The 21,857-nt window shown below is 45.4% G+C and overlaps 1 protein-coding gene across 1 annotated transcript; it reads left to right on the forward strand.

Annotated features, from left to right (window-relative positions):
- Positions 1–1,221: 1,221 nt before the first annotated feature.
- Positions 1,222–21,837, forward strand: CSRP3 (cysteine and glycine rich protein 3). Its single transcript, XM_020910142.2, has 6 exons — positions 1,222–1,325; positions 11,650–11,789; positions 15,931–16,099; positions 17,834–17,966; positions 19,862–19,955; positions 21,502–21,837. Exons 2-6 carry the CDS (start codon positions 11,678–11,680, stop codon positions 21,576–21,578), a joined length of 585 nt encoding a protein of 194 aa, XP_020765801.1. The 5' UTR covers positions 1,222–1,325; positions 11,650–11,677; the 3' UTR covers positions 21,579–21,837.
- Positions 21,838–21,857: the final 20 nt, after the last annotated feature.

Here is a 21,857-nt window from a genome sequence, read left to right on the forward strand (position 1 = left end):
GAAGAGCTGACTCATTTGAAAAGACCCTGATGCTGGGAAAGATTGAAGGCGGGAGGAGAAGGGAACAATAAAGGATGAGATGGTTGGATGGCATCACCAACTCAATGGACATGAGTTTGAGTAAACTCTGGGAGTTGGTGATGGACAGGGAAGCCTGGCATGCTGCAGTCCATGGGGTCGCAAATAGTCGGACACAACTGAGCTGAACTCAAGTCCTAGATCTGGCTTTGACCTCATGGTCTGGTCTTGAACAAGTTAGGCACCTGTTTCTTTAGCCATAACATAAAGCCTTGGTCTACTGGGACTTCCTTGGTGGTCAAATTGGCTAACACTCTGTGCTCCCAATGCAGGGGGCCCAGGTTCAATCCCTGGACAAGGAACTAGATCCCATATGCTGCAACTAAGACCTGGTACAGCCAAATAAATAAATGTGTATATATATATATATATATATATATATATATGAAATTTATAAAAAAGAAAGCAATTTGTCTATTAAACCTCTGAACTTCTTGTCAGCTATCAAATTCTATAATTCATTAAGTCCTTGATGCTTGATCAAAACACATTTGCACTTCAGGCAGCGAGAAATTAGACCTCAAAAAAAAATGTGGGTTTACAGAGATTTGTCAAGACTTACTTTAAGTAGGATGTACAGCAATATTAAATTCTTAAATCAAAAAAGATAACAAAAACTGAAAACTTTGGAAAGAGAACTTTTCCTCATAGTATAGCGAGCCATGAAGTGACAGGACTTTAATGATTAGCTGACCTTATTTTCCAAAGCTGCTTTGAAGAGATTATCTAAGTATCATTCCAGACACCCATCACTCTTATTTTTAGCTCTGAGTTTCCTTCGCAAGAACAGTGACCTGTGTCTTAGAGTTCCAGAGGGCGCCCAGATATGGTTCATGATTCATGTGCAGGTACTTTGCATTGATTTCCAGGAAGGTCAGGGGAGTGGGAGCCTGGAAAAATGACTTTAGGTATAATATCCTTCCTTGGTTTTGTTCCTGTTCCCCCCACTTGATCAGAAATGCACACTCCACAAATTGATCCCTGGCGATTGGCAAATACAACAAAACCCAGGCGATACAGTTCTCCAAGGGCCTCGCAGCTGGTGTGGGGGGAGCGACACTCAGGGCTTTGGTCACAAGCTATTTTCAGCCTCTGATAGCAGTTGTGTTACTCATGTCTCATTCACCCCCTCCCCTCAGCCTCCCTCCCCTTCCCTGAACCGCGGGCCAAGGCTGGTGACGGCCCCCCCGTATTTAAAGAGGACGTGAGCCCCCTTATGCAGCTGAGCCGACAGAGATCACAGACAGGTGAGTGGAGCGAAGGGCATCAGGCCTGGAGGTGGGCTGGCCTGGGGGCCCGCTGGGACTAGGAGGGGTCCCATAGAGTAAGGGTGTGTTTCATAGAGTAAGTGTGTATTTCTTTCAAGTGCCACCAGCCACTCTGGTTCTGTGTGAGGAGGCTCAAGTTTTGCTTGACTCTGGGGTAGACCCAGTTGTCTAGAATACTCCTAAAAGGGTGATTAGCATTTGAGGGTGCGAGGAAATCTCACAGAGAATGAGTCTGGGATCATTTTTGGTCTAAAACTATTTTGATGGAATAATGTTTCTTATTGTCTTAGTCAAAAGACGTGCATTCTAGTCCTAGGATCACGTAAAGAATGACGTGTGACTTTGAGAAAGTTCCTGCCCTCAGGGTCTTGGTCCCCCCTGCCAGGATCAATATAGATGTGCTGACATTTGCCTAAACTGTGAAGCACTGCACAAGATGGTTACAATAGACATGGTACAGCAGAAGCCACCTTTCCAATGCTTAAAATACAAAGATTTGTTCTTTTTCAAAAGGTGTGAGTGAGCGACTCAAATTTCTACAGTTCACCTTATCCTGTCTTGTACTTCAGTAAAACTCAAAGAGTCATTGATTTTAAAACTGATTTTATATCCCAAGGATGTTCAGCAACAGGCTTGCTCTTAATCATTTGAAACTAATCAAAACAATCCCCCCCCCACCAAAAGACATGGCTGTGTTGAAAATCCATTAAAATTTCTGTTTCCTGCGAAGATAATTCCCAGCTGGGGCTTGAGCGGTGATTCCCATTGTTTCCTCTAGATTTCAGTACAGGATTTTGCTGTTGCTGTTGTTGTTACATCCCCGTGAATGACAGGCATGAGTGTGGCTGAGAATGAGAAACGAGTGAAAATGCTGCCCAAGGATCAGAGCCTCTAATTCCTGTTCCCTTCACTGAGCCAAGGTGATGGTGAACAGGTCTGAGGATCCCTGACTCTGCAGTACAATTTACAATTCATTGCCATCGATGAGCTTGTACTGACTGTCTCCTGAATGCAAGGAAGGGTGGGCATCAATACAAAAAGGGCAAGAAAATGGGGAAAACCTGTGTCCTCAGCTTATAATATTTTGGGGACTGAACTGCCACGCTGGGTACATTCAATTCATCGCAATGTATGTAAAACTTCTTTATGACCCAGAAAATGTCAGAGATTCTTCTGGCTTGACTTCGGTTCCATTCTGAACAACTCAGTCCTTAAAGCGAGCTCTGCCTGTTGGTAGGAGTACAGGTGACCGCCAGCCTCAGCACCCTCTCAAACGGGCAGACAGCTGCTCCGCAGCCCCCCACACAAGCCATCCACTGGAGATGGAGGAGGTAGGGGGTTGGGGGGGAGAGAAAGAGAAGGAAAGAGTGAGCAGGATCTTTCAACAGACAAATTGCTACTGTCCTCTTGGAAAAAGTGGAGACAGACTCTTGGGAGAATACAAATTCAGAAATCCTGGGGGACTTCCTTGGTGGTCCAGGGGTTAAGAATCCACTTTCCAATGCAGGGAATGTGGGTTTGAGCCCTGGTTGGGCTTCCCTGATCTCTCGGTTGGTAAAGAATCTGCCTGCAATGCTAAAGACCCTGCTTTAATTCCTGGGTGGGCAAGATCCCCTGGAGAAGGGATAGGCTACCCACTCCAGTATTCTTGGGCTTCCCTTGTGGCTTAGCTGGTAAAGAACATGTCTGCCATGCGGGAGACCTGGGTTTGATCCCTGGGTGGGCAAGATCCCCTGGAGAAGGGATAAGCTACCCACTCCAGTATTCTGGCCTGGAGAATCCCATGGACTTTAGAGTCTATGGGGTCACAAAGAGTCAGACACGACTGAGCAACTTTCACTTTCTTTCACTGGGGATCTAAGATCCCACATGCCATAGGGCAACTAAGACTTTGTACCAGCCTGCACACTGCAAAGAAGACCCAGTGCAGCTAAAAAAAAAAAAAAAGTTCATGCTTAATAAAAAAGAAAGAAAGAAATTCTGGGAACTTGAAAAAGGAAATAGAAACAAATGAAGAGCCTCAGCCATAGAGGCAGTTCAAGCTTTGAATGTCACTTCTCTGAGTTTCTATTTCTGAACAGTAAAAATTAAAGTTAGGACACGTATCCCAAGGGCATTTGTTAGAAACAAATGGAATAAAGTATGAGAGACTAGTCTGTAAGCTTAGTAAAACTGGACAAATAGTCAAGGCCTCAGAGAAAAGGCACAAGGCCAAACCCCATGGACTGCAAGAGGATTTCCTGCTAAGTACAAGTGTGTTAGTTGCTCAGTTGTGTCTGACTCTTTGTGACCTCATGGACTGTAGCCTGCCAGGCTTCTCTGTCCACGGAATTCCCCAGGAAAGAAAACTGGAGTGGGTTGCCATTCCCTTCTACAGGGGATCTTCTCGTCCCAGAAATCGAGCCCGGGTCTCGGGCATGTGCAGGCAGATTCTTTATCATCTGAGCCACGGCAAGCGTGATGATAGAGCTCAGAGCAAATAATAAGCTGACCAAGAGTTAGATGATTAACCTGTTTTACAAGAGGAAGGACATAGACAAGGAATATAATACACAGGAAGCAGAACTCCTGAGGCAGGCAGACTTCCAATTAGAAGTGTGCCGCTCAGATTCTCGGGAGTACTATATCCAAGAGCAGAACTTCACAGCCAAAGAGAAATGGGATGCCTTCAACTGTGAAGAATCACAGTTATTCATCGCAATGAAGGAAAGCAGGAGAAGAGACAATCATTGTCTAATTATTGGGGCCAAAAAAGACAGAAGCTTCTCTGAGCCTGGCCAAGGACCTGATCATGGGAAAGGGGGCGGATCATGAATTGTTGGTTGTTTACTGCCCTGTGAACAAAGTTAGCCTATTTAACTGTCACCAAAAATCCTGCAAGACATCATTCTTCAGAGGAAGTAACGAAAGTTCAAAGAAGCAAAATAACCACACAGGGGGCACACGTCTAGGAAGTGGCTGAATCAGCATGCAAACTAGAGTGCAACATGGCCTTTGAAAACAAATTATAAGGTCAAGAGAGAACCAAGTGAGTTTCTGTGAGTAACAGTCAGCCACATCTCGGAGACGATTTCAGAAAGACAGAATATGACCCATGCACTACAGCCTTAGTTTGAGGGGCAGGTGTGTCTACTCTGTCTGAATTTTAAAAGAGCTGGGTTTATTTTTGTACTGGGATTAAGTGACCTATGCTCCCTGGGCTTTGAGAAAAGGCCTCTGGAAGGGGGACTTCATGTATTTCTTCAGAAGCTTAGCAGGAAGCTGCTGACCTTGAATGTCCTACCCAGAGGGAGCCCCGGTACCCCTGGGCCACAGGGACGCTGTTTGGGTTCACTGCTTCCCTTCCAAGTCCAGAGCACCAGCAAGGTCAGCGGGTATTAGGCACCAGAACTGCCAAAGTGAGGAAGTGGGTGACCCGGGGCACAGGCTCAGGACCCTGCCAATGTGCTGTCCCTGGTGCCAGGCATCCTGACCCCCATCCCCCTGCCCCCTAAGGAGGCTTCATCTGTTCTTGGGTACAGCACACTCTGAAGGCTGAAAAACAGAGTGCGTTCACAGTCTGAACAAAAGAGCCATGGAGAAGGAGTGGGAAAGATTTATTTAAGAAAATGGATTTTAGGGACTTTCCTGGTGGCCCAGTGGCTAAGACTCTGTGCTCCCAATGCAGGGGGCCCAGGTTCAACTCCTGATTGAGGAAGTAGATCCCACATGCCATAACTAAAGATCTTATATGCTGCAACAAAGATCAAAGATCTGGCTCAGCCTAATAAATACATTTTTAAAAAAGAAAAGAAAATGGATTTTAAAACTGGAGATTAAAAACACTAACAGTAATAATGAAAGCAACTAAAATTATTAAACACCTGCTATGTGTAAGTATTTATATATAGTATCTTCGATATTACTGCTGTCTTATTTAACCAAAAACAACCTTCTAAGAAAAGCCTTCTCATCCTCTCTTTATGTACATGATGACACTGAGCTCAAAGATTTTGAGTAATTTGCCCACAGTTGAATAGATAGTGTTTCTTGAAACCTGGTTTGGTTCTTTCCAAAGCCCTTGCTTTCCCACATTATCTGTTTTACCTGGATGAAGAAACTAAAGGGGCCGTATTTAAGAGCAAGCACCTCTGGGCAGCTTCTCTGCCAGGTGAGGCTCCAGTCACCACAGATCCCTAAATCTGTATCAGGGCTTGAAGTACCCTTGAAAGGGCTTCACTACATTGTAGCCACTTGGCCATCCATCCCAAGCTAAGTCAAGAGGCAGAAAGAACTCTCCAGTCCTAAAGGAGCTCTTTCCATGTGTGAGGAGCACTGACTCTAAGAAAGTCCCTTTATTTTACTGAATTGAATTCCGCCGCCCCGTTACTCCCACCCGTGAGTACCGTCTCTGCCCACGGAGAGATGACAGGTCAGTAAGACCCCAGTTCCTGCCGCCTGTGAAGTTTGGTTAGAGTTGCCAACCCTGGACTCCTCTCCAGGGATGTGGGACACAGAACCAGCTTAACTGGGGCTTGCACTGTGGTTCTGCTGCTTTAGCAGACTTTAGCAGACTTCAGCTTTAGCTTTCTGTGCCTCGGTTTTCTCATCTACAAAATGCGAATAGCAACATTTGCTCTACAAGGCTGTTGAATTAAAAGTAGCATATATAAAGCAACTGACACTCAGTAAGCAATAAATAGTAGCTAAGGTTAACAGAAGAACACAGCTTTGGAGTTAGAACCACCTAAGCTCCACCCTAGCCATGGGACACAAACTAGCCAAGTATGGCCAGAACCACTAGCCACCTGAGCAGAGTAATTTCCCTAAGATTCCTTGTTTCTGTCTCTAAAGTGAACGTTGTAAGCACCTACCTTGAAGTGTGGCTGTAAAGATTAAATGAGATTTGCCACAGGGTCTGGTCCAATGGCCAGGCTCCAGACAATTTGACTCAATAACAACATGTCTATATTAGTACTGATTATCACTTAGATTCCAGATATGTGTTTCTATGTTCCAAAATCTTTGCTTCAGTCAGTGTAGACAATTTAACTCACTATGTGGAATCAGGCCTCTAACCGAACAACCAACACTGAGATGAAAACAGCATTGTCACTGGCGGTGTCTGCTCAAAGCCCATGGCCTAAGGATTCCCTCCCTGGTTCCTTAATGGACCCCTAATAAAGAAAAAGCAGAATCACTGAGCACCCATGTTATCTACCTCACCCACTTTTGCCCTAAGGTATCACCTTTCAGCTCTATAGTTGGTAGTTTAAAAAGAAAAAGCAAGTATTGAATTAGGAAGAATGTGCCCAAAATACACAGTACAGTAATATTTTTTAAAATTAAGACAGATGTGTGACAACTGAGAGTTATTGCAGGACTCATCAGCTTTTAGATTTTATAATACTCTGCAATTTCATTCGCTCAAACAACTACCATCCTCCCCCAAACAGTGAAATAGATGAGACTCTTATGCCTATTTTAGAGAGAGAGATTGAAGTTCAGAGAGCCTGCATGGTTTTCCCAGACCACACAGCTTCGAAAAGGCCAGGCAGAACTAGAACTTTGGCCTCCTACATCTCGTTTACTGTCTTCTCCAGTCCCCACAATAGCGTATTCCCAGTATAATCTCTTCCACAGCATTATTCATTAATAAATCCACCCAGGAAAAAAAAAAAAAGAAATCCACCCAGGTAGCTCTCACTGGGAACTGGGTTTTCAGCAGTCTGGAGTCCACCCTCTCCCTAGTTGACATGGCAGGGTCTGGCATTCTCTTTCATCCTCCTAAATCCCAGACTGCCCCCTGTTTTAATCCTGACTCACAGACAAGACCATCTCTGGGCCTGGCCCAGGGAGTAGTGCCAGGTGATGTGATGGAGACTCTGATCCAGGTGACAAATGGGGCTGAGTGATGGGCAAGCCTATATTTGGTGTTCCACCTTCAATGACCCTTGCCTGTGCCAGGCAACGCTGATAAACAAGTGGCCCATCCCTTGTACCTTGCCAGAGTAAACTTGCACTGCAGGCCTGGCTTGGGGAATGTTGACACAGGAATTCCAAAGCCACACAAGAGGCTGAGAAGGTTAGGTATGTAAGCCAAGACCTAAAGGTTCTTTCAAATCATAGGGACTTAATTAGCAGATGGGTGCTATTTGAATAACCTGAAATAAAGTGAGTTAACAATGACTTACCATTGAACAGCTTCTCAATGCTGCTTTAAATTCCATCATCTTTCCATGACCTTCACAAGGATCCCGTGAGGAAAGTGCAGGACATAACCTTGTCATTTTTCAACCACTTTCAAGGCCGCAAGGTCAGGATTAAAACCTGTGTCTTCCCATTCAGGCTGCTTTACAACACACTCTGCCTTTTGGCCTTTGAGCATCCAAAGAAGAAATCAGAGACGTCTCTTGCGTTAAGCCCCCAAAGCTATGCTTCCATCTTTAGAAGTGGAACAGAGCACCTGTTTAATTGAATGCTTATGGATTTCTATTTTGTGTCCTGATGTCTTGATAAATGTATGTCAGATATTTATGATCACTTAAAAACAACCTGTGCAGGCTCCATTACCTTGTGAATAGCTATTATCTGTAATCTTATACTCACTTTGAAAAGTACCATGTGTAGACAACTGCTGAATACACATGCACAATCCCCCTAAGAGGCATCTCTGTCTCCCATTAATTTGCAAGACATGCCAATGAAATCTCCATTGAAGATGTGAAATGAGAAATTTGACCTGGGGTTGTTTTCACTGAAAATTTTCATATCATTAATTTCACAAGTCACATTTCTAGATATGTGTTACATTTCTTCTCTATTTTATATTATGTTGAAACTCAGGATCAAAATGAACATGAGCAAAATTACATGATTCTACCCTTTTCCAAAAATGTATCATCTTTAGTCAGAGAAGGATGGATCTTCGAAAAAGAAGTTGGCTAAAATATTACCCCCAAATGTCTACTTTTTATGCTTCATCTTGTGTGTATATGAAGTGACAATATTAAAAATCTAATCTGCCCCTGAATGTAAATATAAACAATTTGAGCTCTCTTAGGGTGTTTTAAGATCACCAAGCCTTATTATGTGCTCTTTTCTGTGCTTGAAATGCCCTTTTTCCTTTTCTCTGTCCTGTAAACTCTTATCCACCTTCCAATCCCCATTTAGACGTGATGTTTTCTGTGATCCTCTAACAACTCACTGCTTTCTTCCCCAATCTAAATGTAGGTGAGTGGGTAAGTCATTTCCTCCTCTAAATTTGCATAGCACATCCCCAAAGACTCTTCTCTGGTACAGAGTATTCTGGTTCTTGCCTATCTTCCTAGATATCTTCCTAGAATGTAGGCTTCTCAAGGCTAGGGGATGGGACACAAAGTATCCATCTTTATAAGCTTTCTCCTCCTCGATTCTCTCACCAAGAAATTAGAGCAGTGTCTGACACATGACAGAAGGTGAAAGGTAAAACTGAAGTCGCTCAGTCATGTCCAGCTCTTGGCAACCCCATGGACTATATAGCCCTTGGAATTCTCCAGGCCAGAATAATGGAGTGGGTAGCCTTTCCCTTCTCCAAGGGATCATCCCAACCCAGAGATCAAACCCAGGTCTCCTGCATTGCGGGCGGATTCTTTAGCAGCTGAGCCACAAGGGAAGCCCAAGAATACTCGAGAGAGTAGCCTATCCCTTCTCCAGGGGATCTTCCCGACCCAGGAATTGAACCGGGTCTCCTGCATTGCAGGTGGATTCTTTACCAACTGAGTTATTAGGGAAGCCCAATACATGATACATGATAGGTGGCCCTAAATGCATGGTGATTAAATGAATGAACGAACGAATGAATGAATGCAGACTTGACCCCAAGCCCTTCAATTAAAAATCCATTACTCTTGCCACTATATTAAACAACCTGAACTATAGAAACAGCACGAAAGGTTTCCTTTTTAAAAAAACATTTTGGGGAATTTCCTGGAGGAGTGGTTAGGGGGCTTCCCAGGTGGCTGAGTGGGTAAAGAATCCACCTGCAATGCAGGAGACAAAGGAGATGTGGGTTCAGTCCCCAGGTTGGGAAGATCCCTTGGAGGAGGACAAGGCAACCCACCCCAGTATTCTTGCCTGGAGGATCCCACGGAGAGAGGAGCCTGGCAGGGCTACCAGTCCATGGGGTCACAAAGAGTCAGGCACGACTAAAGCAACTGAACATGCATGCATGCCAGTGGTTAGGACTTGGCGCTTTCATTGCTAAGGGCTCAGGGTTCAATCCTTGGTTGGGGAACTCAGATCCCACAAACCTCATGGTGTGGTTATATTTTCTAAGATTTTACTGGATAAAAAGAAGAGCCTGTTTCTCTGAGAGGAAGGGTAGGATGTTTCTAGCTAACCTAACCTGTTTTTGGAAGCAAGGAAAGCTCCTTGTAAAGCATTTAGATGGAGAGTTTCCCTTTTGTCCTAGTATTGGGTTCCATGATCTGTTTGCTGTTTACCTTCTGTTTCTTAGCAAAACCTGTTTCTGTTATGAGGCTGGAAGACACAATCCATACCAGGTGACCCAGAAGGCTTAGTGTTAATCGCCAACTATTATAAGAAGGTGACTGGCTTCCTGGAAGGAAAGGAGAAAGTCGAAGCAGCCACTTGGAATGGTCTGATAGCGCTTGGTGCCAATGACAAGATGACACACCAGGCTTCTTATAAACCAAAGGATCCCAGAGAAAACTCAGCCCCCTGGGACTGACAGGATTTCAGAGATTTCACTGAGCATTGATAGCTTATTTTAGTGCTTCTCTGGGGAAATGGAAAACTGGATTCATTCTTAGACACAGACACAGAAGGAAAGAGGAAAAAAAATTCCTGATGCCTCTCCTAGCCTGGTATCTCTTAAACACAGTTCTCTAATGAGGGGACAAGGGTGGCCTGGGGCTGGCTGCCAGCAGCTCCTGGCAACAGAAGGTGCTTAAAGGATGTGGGCAGACTCACAGGAACATCACCTGGCTCCTGGAATCACACTGTCCCTGAGAGCAGTGATAAGTACCTTCCTGCACATCCTCTAAACAACTCTGTGAAGCAGCAAAGAAGGACTCTCTTCATAGCACAGGTGGGAAAACAGATGTAAAGAGACACTATGAAGTTCATTTCCATGCACACAGCAAGTTGCTGGTAGCCCTAAAGGCAAGAGGTAGGTTTCCACACCGCTGATCTAGTGTGGTGCCAACATAGCTCATTGCCTGGGCAACGAGAGTTCTTAAAAAGGAATTAATGGGTAGATGAAATGAATCTGAAGAGAGTTTTAAAATATTACATATGTATATATATTTTTATCAGGGCTTCCCAGGTGGCACTAGTGGTAAAGAACCTGCCTACCAGTGCAGGAGACCTAAGAGATGTGGGTTCAATCCCCGGGTGGGGAAGATCCCCTGGAGGAGGACATGGCAACCCACTCCAGTCTTCTTGGCTGAAGAACCCTGTGGACAGAGAAGCCTGGCAGGCTACAGTCCATGGGGTCGCACAGAGTCGGATACGACTGAAGTGACTCAGCACACACGCGAGATTGGCAAACGCTTTGCTAACCAAAGGATGGTTCACTCCTAGCAGCATCAGCCCATCCTGGAGTCTGAGACGTGCAGAACTTCCTCCCCTCCTCGATCAACCAAAGCAGAGTCTGCATCTTAGCAAGATCCAAGGGGACTCAAGAAACACTTAGCTAGAAAAGCATATCATTGTCATAGGTTATTTTCACTTCTGAAGGAACAGTTAGAAACACCTACATGGAAGAAAACAACAATACTGAATATTTGCATACAATTTCAGATACACAAAACCAGTTTATCCATTCTTTCTGAGAACCCTGTGAGGTACACAGGAGCCGTGACTATCAATTTTTAACAAAAGAGGAAACTGAGACCCACAGTAGCAAAGTGACTGGCTCAGACCTTGCTCTGAGTGTCTGAGCTTATCCGTCGACTTACACACAGTAACCATTTGCTGAATGAATGAATGAACCACCAACAAACTGGGGCTTGACCCTGGTCTGCAGACCATTACATTACCAAGGGTTGGTTCATTTTTTTTTTTTAATTGAAGTATGGTTGATTTACAATGTTGTGTTACTTTCTTCTGCACAGCAAAATGAATCCATTATAAATATATCCACTCTTTTTAAGATTCTTTTCCCATACAGGTCATTAGAGTATTGAGTAGTGTTCCCTGTGTTATACAGTAGGTCCTTAGTAGCTATCTATTTTATATACAGTACTGTGTATATGTTGACCATGATTGGTTCACTCTGGAGGCCACCTAAATTGAGGGTATTTGCTTTATATCCTGCTAGACTTGACCTTGATCAGAGTGTCTTCAAGATGCCTAACTGGGGTGGAGGAGCGAAATGCGGAGCCTGTGAGAAGACTGTCTACCACGCAGAGGAAATCCAGTGCAACGGGAGGAGTTTCCACAAGACCTGTTTCCACTGCAGTGAGTTGGATGTGAACACCATGATAGTCCCTGAGCGTACCAAGGGCACGCCAAAGCTCACCCTTAGCCATAGATACTGTGATCAGCTGTTCTCAGCAGATGGCCCCAGGACCCACGCCATCAGCATCCTCTGGGGCCTTGTTAGGACTCCCACGCTGGGGCACTGCCTAAAGAAGGGATGGTGCTCTCCTGAGCACCCACTCTCCCACCACATTCCCCCTCTCCCACCACGTGCCCGGCTCAGAGGCAGTTTCCCTGCAGCTCAGAATCAGAACAAGCTCCCAGTGGTGAAAACCTTGACCCCGTGGCGACATTTACAAAGTGTGACTTGGCAGAGAAAGGAAGCCATCGCTTATCTGCAGCCAGGGTGGACTTGGCTCAATGGGTTGTTCCCACAGGCCAGCGGTCGCTGAAGCCAGCTGCAATGGGCCTTTCCTAAGAAAAAGCCGGTGTCAGGCGAGGGGACAGCAGGGGCCGATTCTGGAAGGGTCAGAAAGGGAAGAGTTTGGGGCACCATCAACTTGACAAGGGGAATCTTTACTGTCCCCTGCTGGACACAGTTTCACAAATGTCAAAACTAGGGGGATATTTAAGACCCTGTGGTCCACCGGGGAGTCAGGCTCTGCCCAACTCATGTGACTCTGGACAAGTCATTTCTCATCTCTAAGCCTGGGTCACAGGCATCTGCAACAGAGCCAGGAGCAGAGTCTGTACCTTCAGACTCCCAGTCTAGCCTCCTTAACCCGACTGCCTTCTAGTCTCCTAGCAGCTTATTCCTATTTTAGGAGAGCAGTTCTGTTTTGGGCACTTACCTTCTTTGCTTCCCTCCAGTAGGTCTGGCTTAAGGGTTAGTCTTACTGGACATTTGGCAGACGCTCTCCCTGCCTAGTGCTCCGTCCACCCTCATGTCTTACCCAGCAGCCGCAAGGCATCACGCTGCCTCAAAGTGTTTCAAACAGAACTGCAAGGGTCGGGTTCCATCTGTTAGGGCATGGAGACCCTTCATCCTCCAGTAACAGTAATGTTTTATCTGCTGCAGAAGTTTCCATTATCCTGTTTCCAGGATACCTCCCACAACAAACATAATTCTCACCGAGGAACAGGGGAAAATGCTGCTGTGAGTGATTGGATTGGCGAATTTACCAACGCTTTAGGTTTTAATGATGGGTAATTAATTTTAAGTCATCATACATCCATCAGATTCACCATTATCACCACAATTATCCAGAAGTTGTTGCTCAAAAGGATTTATTCCATAACCCTCTGACCTCTGTCCAAAAATAGCGAGTGCTCTTTTAAAAGAGTAGGGGTAAGAAATACTGGAAAGAACATTGGAATTGGAGTAAAAATGACTAGGGTTTGAGTTTGAACCCTGCCATGTACTATAACTGTGTGACCATGGAAGTCATTTCACCATGGTGAGCCTCAATTTCCCCATTTATAAAACAGAGATGGTTATACCTGCCACACTAGTTGTTATAAGAAGAAAGTTGGGGTTCTTCGCCTGAAGTCCAGTTCTCTAGACCTTTATTTTCCTTTCATCAACTTGGATATCTGAGTGGGAGCAGTCAATGATAGCAATGCTTTCCATGGTGAGGGGTGTCTCGTCTTTCCCAGGAAGCAGGAAGATGCCCTGTTTAATGGACCATGTAGAAAGGATGTGAGCATTTACATCCCTTTCAACCCTTGGATATTCTCCTTAGAACTCGCGGGAGGGATGGGGGTCTGAGCAGGTTTCAGCAGTGGTGGACAGAAGGATTCTGGAGCAGAGCATGCTTTTCTATAGTTCCATCACAAGGCTGATCTGTCCACAGGTCACCCTGTAATTGCTGGAAATAGGGGCAGAATACCTTCGTTTGTCCCTTGGCCAGTGTTCTCCAAACTTCTAGACAAATCTTAATCCTCCCTACTAGTGCTGTCCAAAAAAAATATAATGCAAGTCACATAAAGAAAATTTTTCCAGTAACTCTGTTTTTAAAAACATTAAAAGAAACAGGTGAAAATTTTAAACATTCAACCCAACATATAAAAAATAATAAATTCAACGTGTCACCAATACACACATTATTACCTCATGTGGTGGGCAAGTGGCTACGGTATTACACAGCACAGCTCTGCTGTGCCTGGGTGTGAAAGTTGGTCAGAAGTCAGGGAGTGGCTACAGAATTGTTTAGGACAAGACAGGGCCCAGGAAGTCCCGGAGTGATGGTAATGCGCACTGGAGTAGGGTCAAAGGGATCTGAGGCTGGCTCTGCGATTCACGGCTGTATAATCACGGACAAGTCACTGATATTCATGCATGCATCAATTCACTCACTCACTCATTCATTCAACAAATGTTTACAGAGGACTAACTTTGGACTAGGCTCTGTGCTGTGTTCTGGGGATATTAACACAGTTTTCCCCTCAAAGAACTCAGTCTATAACATCAATAAATATTCAACAAGTTGTTCTGGAGATTAGGAATGACAGTGACAAGAAGGGCAGAGATAGGTATATACTTAATACGCTGAAATATAAGGCACTTCCCCCCCAAATTATTCCTCACAAAAACGGTTCACCTTGGCTTCAAAGCCTTATAAAGTCTCTCATGCTACAGGATGGTCTCTCAGTTTATTTAAACTTTTTTAATCAGAAAATTTAACACACATAATATTGACATGATTGTTTAATGAATTCCCATATGCCTGTTTCTCCAGCCACATAAACACCGACCTCTGGCCAACCCCACCTCTTCTACCTTATCTTCTCTCTCTCTTGTATTCAATTACTTACTTTTTGAAAAAAAATAAATTAACATTTGAGAAAGGCATATTAGCTTGAAACAATGTCATTAAATGTTGGATTGCTTATAGAGGTCACTTAATGGAACTGGTTTTCTAAAATGGAGGCAAACAAATTGAATGCACACATATTATTATTCCTAGAAATATGACCTCACTATTATAACCACTGCATATCACCATAAACAGTCTTTAAGGCTCATCATTACAATGTGATACAGCAAGGTATTAAGCTGTGGAAGCCTACCTACTTTTAAAGCTGCCCTAATATTATTGTTATTAGGTACTTCTCGTTGAGACACAGATTTCAAGGTGACAGCCTCCTGCTCAAGGAGACAGGGTTGCCTCTCAGATACAGACAGACGTGGGGATGAGCTGTTCTGGGGAGCTGGGTCAGCTGCCTCAGGAAGACACTTGAGAAGGGAGATGTTGAAGTTGAAGATGCAGAGAAATAATTTGGATGCAATTTGTTTCCTGAATTTGTGTTAGATTAGAAAAAAGGTAATGTCTCCAAAGCAACATATTTTTTATTTATATTATTAAATATTATAAGTGGGTATTTGACACCTTCATTTACATCCTTAAACATTTATTTATTCAAGTTGGCAAAAAATTTTTTCTATCAATTGAAAATTTTAATTAATAGATTTTCTATGAAACTTCTTTTTGGAAAAAGTCTTACGTACTATGTATAATCTATGTAATAACTATACTAATGTCTAGTATCACCCACACTTTACATTAGGTGATATACAGTGACTTGAGTCAATGGAAGCCTAAGAGCAGGTCTACCCTTTCATTACTTCCCCTGCTTCCAGAACTGGATCAATTGTAGTCTCAGCAGTAATTATCTCCCTGAATAATCACAGTGCTCTTCAAAGTCCATTTTAAATAGAGAAACTGCTCAATGCTGATTCTGATGTGATTAAAAAAAAAATAAGTTCCTCCCCTGCCTCACCCCCTGCCTACCCCCACACACATACACTCACACTTTCTGAAGTCATTTGGGGTGAGACACTTGGAAATGCAGGTTGTCCACGCTCAAGGACAGCTATTCTTAGCTGGTCTGAGACCACACACTGGGTTCCAGTCCTGGCTGCCACCTCTTTCCAGCTGGGCACCGCTGAAAACACTACTTCCCTTCTCTGTGCCCCCATTTCCTCATCTGTGAAACAGGACTGTCTCGGAAATCTGTCTCAGGACAGATGCACAGGTCAGGAATCAAAGTTGTGTGCTTGGCTTGGGGGGCCCCTTGTGCTGGGCCCCTTGGTCCTTGGCAAGGGGGCCCTTGCACTAGTTGTGCAGGGAAGGAGGGAAGACCCGCAGCCCTAACTCCCTGACCCTCCCATCCCCGGCAGTGGCCTGCAGGAAGGCGCTGGACAGCACCACAGTGGCAGCTCACGAGTCAGAGATCTACTGTAAGGTCTGCTACGGGCGCAGGTATGGCCCCAAAGGGATCGGGTACGGACAAGGCGCTGGCTGCCTCAGCACGGACACAGGCGAACACCTGGGCCTCCAGTTCCAACAGTGAGTTACTGCCCCGCTTCTCCCTGCCAGGAAAGCCCCAGCTCTCAGGGTAGTTCATTCTGTTCCCATGGCAACGTCTCCTGGAGATGGGAGAATGAACCCCATTGTTGACTTGCCAACAACACGAATACTCAGTCTGACCAAGTTCTAACAATGTGTCATCTCTCCGAAGACTCTCTTTAAATTATCTGCCTTTCTAAAGGGCAATTACTTTTACACCATGGCTCTTGGTTTGCATGTCAAGAGAAAACCCAGAATGTACAGATGTCCTATTGTTTGACCTTTGCAAAACTACATGGAGTCTCTTTCCTTCCCCTTTGAGCATTTCTGTGTAAATTACATACAGACGGCAGGGACGCAATGGCCCTTCTCTGTGTGTGTGTCACTGGAAGATCTCTCCCCTGGGGTTGTAAGATGACTAATGTCTGCATTGTAGGGGGGAGTGGGTCCGGAGGGATGGACTGTGCTGAGTAAACAATCAATTTTGACTGTTCTGCGGGTCTCCTGGCTGCCCTGTCTGTTACCAGGACAGTGTTGAGGTTTCCCTAGCATTATCCTAGGGAAGCAGGGATTTCACACTGTGCCACCTCCACCTACCAGTCTGTTCTACTTGATGATTGCGCTGACCTTCAGCCCAAAACTGAGTATATAGACTGACAGTCACTGGCCTGCAGCTGCTGTCTGGCCAGCTGGTACCCGGGCTCAGCTCTGCAGTGGGACTGGCAGAAAGGCCCAACCCAGTGGAGGCAGTGTCCCCCAGAGAGCAATGAGAGCATCTGAAGAGTCATCTGGTGCCTTTCAAAGAGCACAGCCCATGGTAGAGCCTGTAAAAATGCAGGGATGTGTGATTTGTCATTTGAATTTTTCTCATCACTCAACTCCAACTAGAGATGCTATTTAAAAAAGAAAGATGCTACCAGCTGCAATCTCTGCGTCACATTACCCAAAGCTCACTGTTCTATGCTAGGGCTTTTCTGGGGTGCTACACAGACAGAGAGAGAGTTTGGAGACCTGGCTTTCATCCCAGCTCCACCAGTTATGAGCTGCTGACACCTTGGGCAGTTACCCCTCTGGCCCTGACTCTCCAGCTACTCCTACCTACTTTAGAGGGTTATGATGAGACTCAAATGATAAATGTACAAGGAAACACCAAAAGATAAGGAAACGCAGGGTTATTACTGTGCCTCTATCTTAGACATGGCTCTCAAGAGGGCAGGTGACCTTTGGATGCAGGGTGACAATCTGAATTGTGACAAGGCATGCATCAGCTCATTGGACTATGGTTTGTTTAGTATCAACTGTCAAGATGCCATTTTGCCTTGTAATATTTTTACTCATTTTGGAAAGCAGACCTGTGGGTTTCCAGATGGTACAGATAACCCTAAATGTGCAATCAGGATAATAACACAACAACAGCAATAATACAAGCTACATACATGGAACACTTGCTAAGTGCTTTACAACAGAAAGGAAAGACGTAAATGAATTCCTGCTAACATTCATTAGCCCTTACAGCATGCCAGGCAGGTGCTGCTCTAAGTGCTCTAGTTACCTGGCCTCACTTAACCTTCTCAACAGTGAGAAGGTTACGCGGGGTAGGCACTGTAACTATTCCCACTCTCAGATGAGGAGTCTAAGGCACAGGGAAGATTGGTGACTTGCTCAAGGTCACACAGCTGGTACTATTTGCCAAGGGAAGTCTCTAGGTTTCATTCATTTGTCTATTTCGACCAGGTCCCCAAAGCAGGCACGTTCAGCCACCACCAGCAGCAACCCTTCCAAGTTCGCGAAGTTTGGAGAATCAGAGAAGTGCCCTCGATGCGGAAAGTCAGTCTACGCTGCTGAGAAGGTGATGGGAGGTGGTAAGGTAAGGACTTCCACAGGGGCCAGATGGGGACGTGTCCACCTCTACCCCTTGGGTTGGGAGGAATGAGAGAAGGAGGCAGACCTTCCTTAGGTCCCAGGAGCCACTCATCCTCACCTGCCTTCCTGGACTGTGACGGTCACCCTGCAGTACCCTAGGAAACCGGAACTACTGGAATTTGATGCAATGTGCATTAACTCACTAGAGGGAACGCACCTAGCTAGGAGCTCTGGACATACAAAGATACATAAGCTCCCTTGTCTTCAGTGTCCACAATCCTTCCAGAAAGTGTCAGTTCTGGAAGCTGAGGCCACTGCATAACTCAGCCTGTGCACCACACTGCACACAGCCACCACCCCACAGCATCTAGAAGTATCCTCACTCAAAAACGCTGTGGCAAAAGGGAAGAGTCCTCGACCTCTGAGACAGTAATGCACACCTGTCCACAAGCTCCAGTTTCAGTCCTGAAGCCAGGGATTCACCCAAGGATTTGAGCCTGAAGACAGACAAAGATCCTGTTTATACTAAACAGGGGGAGGAAGGCCAGAGAGTGTCTTACTCCAAATATAGGGACTGTCTCCACCCCAGGATGGGCCATTTAAATACAGGTGAGGACCCTGGGCTGTGCATGGAGGACATGCAGATACCCAGAAGGCAGGCAATCTTCTGGATCATCTTAAGCCACACAACTTTCTTCCATCAGAAATACAAGGAGAGTACCAAAAAGACTACAAATAACAAATGCTAGAGGGGGTGAGGCGAGAAGGGAACCCTCCCAAACCCTGTTGGTGGGAATGTAAATTGGTACAGCCACTAAGGGAAACAGTAGGGAAGTTCCTTAAAACACTAAAAATAGAGTTATCATATGACCCTACAATCCCACTCCTGGGCATATGTCAGAAAAGATGAAAACTCTTAATTTGAAAAGATACATCCGCCCCAAAGTTTATTGCAGCACTATTTATAAGAGCTAAGACACAGAAGCAACATAAATGTCTACTGACACAGGAATGGATAACAAATGTACACACACACACAATGGAATATTACTCAGACATCTAATGAAATGATGCCATTTGCAGTAACATGGATAGACCCAGAGATTATCATACTAAGTCAGAAAGAGACAGGCAAGTATCACACGATATCACTTACATGTGGAATCTAAAACAATGTTACAAACGAACTTATTTACAAAACAGAAATAGACTCACAGACACAGAAAACCAACTTCTGGTTACCAAAGGGGAAGGGTGGGGAGGGATAAATTAGGAGTTTGTGGTTAACAGACACGCACTACTATAAATAAAATAGATAAATAACAAGGACCTACCTGTATAAACAAGGGAACTATATTCCATATCTCATAACTTATAATGGAAAAGAATCTGAAAAAGAATACACACACATACATACATGTATCACTTCGCTGCATACCTGAAACCAACACTGTAAATCAACTTGCTTCAGTAAAACAAAGAGATACAGAGAGTTTAAAATGAGCCTGAATTCCCTAGATGATGGCCCGTTTCTTCACCTTTCTTTCTTTTTTCATTTTATATTCAACATGTTACCCACTGCCTCAAGTCCAAGTTCCCCTCTCTCCAGTTTATTTCTTGATCTTCTAGAAAGAGGAATCCTTCTTCTATTTAGTCTGTTCTGAAGGGATATGTATGGAAATCACTTTGATAAATCCAGCTTCGGGGGTCCTAAGAATCGCTGGTCAAGCCATTTTCCTCAAACCCCTGGAAAAATGATTCTGGGAGCCAATTAGGTGGGTCAGTGATTAGGACAAGGGCACTCCTTTATATGCTGTTGGTCAGGGGACTTAACAAGGAAGCAAATGTTCTGCCTGCCCTATTAAATATCCAACTGCCCTGCTCTCCTGTGCCCCACAGCCTTGGCACAAGACCTGTTTTCGCTGCGCCATCTGTGGGAAGAGTCTAGAGTCCACAAACGTCACTGACAAAGATGGGGAACTTTACTGCAAAGGTGAGTGGTTCCAGAGACTCTCCTGAGATGTTTTCCCAGGGAGGGTCTTTGGGAGGGGAAGCTATGTCCCTGCTGAGAGGCCTGTGCCTGCCTAGAGGCATAGCTTCTCAGCCTGACCCAGGTTTGGGCTCCCAGGATGCAGGGCAAAGCCAGCCACCGAAGGGAAAGTGACCTCCTGCTTGACCCACTTCCAGCCCCCACCATAGCAGCACGTGGGGGGACCTGATACTTAATAGATGCTCAGGGAAGTTCAGGGCAGCTGGGCACCTGGCGGGAGGGAGGCCAAGGAGGCAGCAGAGTCCTGACTGGCCTTGGAAGGGGCCTCAGGTCTGGGCAAAAACGTCACAGTCCCTTCCCGAAACCTGAATGCTCTGTGTACGTGACTGGCAGATAGGGGTGAGGGGAGGTTGGGGAGGATGAACTCCGTTTGGCCTCTGATGAATTTATCAAGACACACCTGTCTCCTCCCTCCCTCCTTCCTTCCTGACATGTCCGGTTCTGAAGTTGCACGTCACTTAGTGATCACACAGAACTGACAAGCTGGTTTGCCTTCTGGTCCTCACAGGTCTGCCCCAAACTGCCTCCATCATCCCTCTGTCTTGCAGAGAGGAAGAGAGGCTTAGCTCCTTCCTGACACCGAGAAGATGCTTTAGGGATGGTTTAGAAGATGCTAAAGGGATGCTTTAGGGCCATGGCAGTGTGTCTGATCCTCAGAGCCTCTCCTAGCCCTATTCTGTTTCTCTGCAGGGTCCTCCCACCCTTTCCGCTCACTGATGGTGTCTTAGGATCTCCAAAAGTGTGTGTTAGTGCCGGGGAGGAGTGAGAGGGAGGATATTACTAACCAAGACTGCAGGTGGCCCAGTTTCTCCCAGGCTGGGACCGGGTGGAAGCTGACGCAGTATCTGACAGGGACTGCCTGCTCCCAGTAGGAGAGGATACAGAGGGTCCTCAGCATTCACGGGCCAGAAGACTCTAGGCTGCTGCAGCAGCTGGGAGATCAACCTGCAGAGAAGTATTAATAACTGCATTCCTGAGTGCTGCAAGCTCTAGTAGAGGATGCCACACAATGCAGGGCATGGAAGGGGGAAAGTGATTCAGAAAAGTTTTCTTAGAAGAGAAGCTTCCTCTGGCTTTGGGAGGGGGTGTCCCAGGAACAGGGATCAGTGAGTGCCAAGGCACTGAAGCTGGGACGTCGTGGCTCATTTTAAGCACTGCGAGTAGCTGTGTGTATCTGGAGGGCAGGGAGGGAGGCAGGAGGCAGGAAGGGATGGGGCTGGGCAAGCAACTGGCAGCCAGATTATGGTGACTCAGAGAAACGTCTCTGAACACACTTAGGAGAGTGCAAAGAAGCCTAAACAGTTTTATAGGCAGATATAAAATACAGTTCAATTTAAAAGGTAACTTATAAACACATTTATCAAAAGGATACCTGAAAAAAAGAAAGGATGCTTGACCCAGTAAAATAACTGTGCTCAGACGGAGGGAACTGAAATAATGGTGCTGACCAACCCATCCTCTCCCCTGATCTCTTCTCTCTCGTTCACAGTGTGCTATGCCAAAAACTTTGGCCCTACAGGTATTGGGTTTGGGGGCCTCACACACCAAGTGGAAAAGAAAGATTGAAAAGAGCACCGTGTCTCAGGTCTCTCATCAGCCTAAAGCATTTCACAAGTAATCCTGCCCAGATGGAAACCCCTCCCCAGCCTCCTCTCATTGGGAGCTGAACAGTATCTCTCCTCAGAAGTGACCACAGTCTTTACCCGAAGTTAGAAGAGCTCTTTGGAAGAAAATTATTAACAGTCAAGTCCAAAACAAAATGCTTTATTACTTACAATACATGGGGTGGGAGAGACCAGAAATAAAATTTAAGTGACACCTTGTATGTCTCTGGATCTTTTCTTT

Source organism: Odocoileus virginianus, chromosome 28 (genome assembly GCF_023699985.2).
Source record: "Odocoileus virginianus isolate 20LAN1187 ecotype Illinois chromosome 28, Ovbor_1.2, whole genome shotgun sequence".
Taxonomy (NCBI): Eukaryota; Metazoa; Chordata; class Mammalia; order Artiodactyla; family Cervidae; genus Odocoileus; species Odocoileus virginianus.

Excerpts from the sequence above, each read along its gene's own strand:
- CSRP3 (XM_020910142.2), top strand. The coding sequence starts at position 11,678 with ATGCCTAACTGGGGTGGAGGAGCGAAATGCGGAGCCTGTGAGAAGACT. Across the intron at positions 11,790-15,930 it reads CAAGACCTGTTTCCACTGCA|TGGCCTGCAGGAAGGCGCTG; the intron begins GTGAGTTGGATG and ends CATCCCCGGCAG. Across the intron at positions 16,100-17,833 it reads CTGGGCCTCCAGTTCCAACA|GTCCCCAAAGCAGGCACGTT; the intron begins GTGAGTTACTGC and ends TATTTCGACCAG.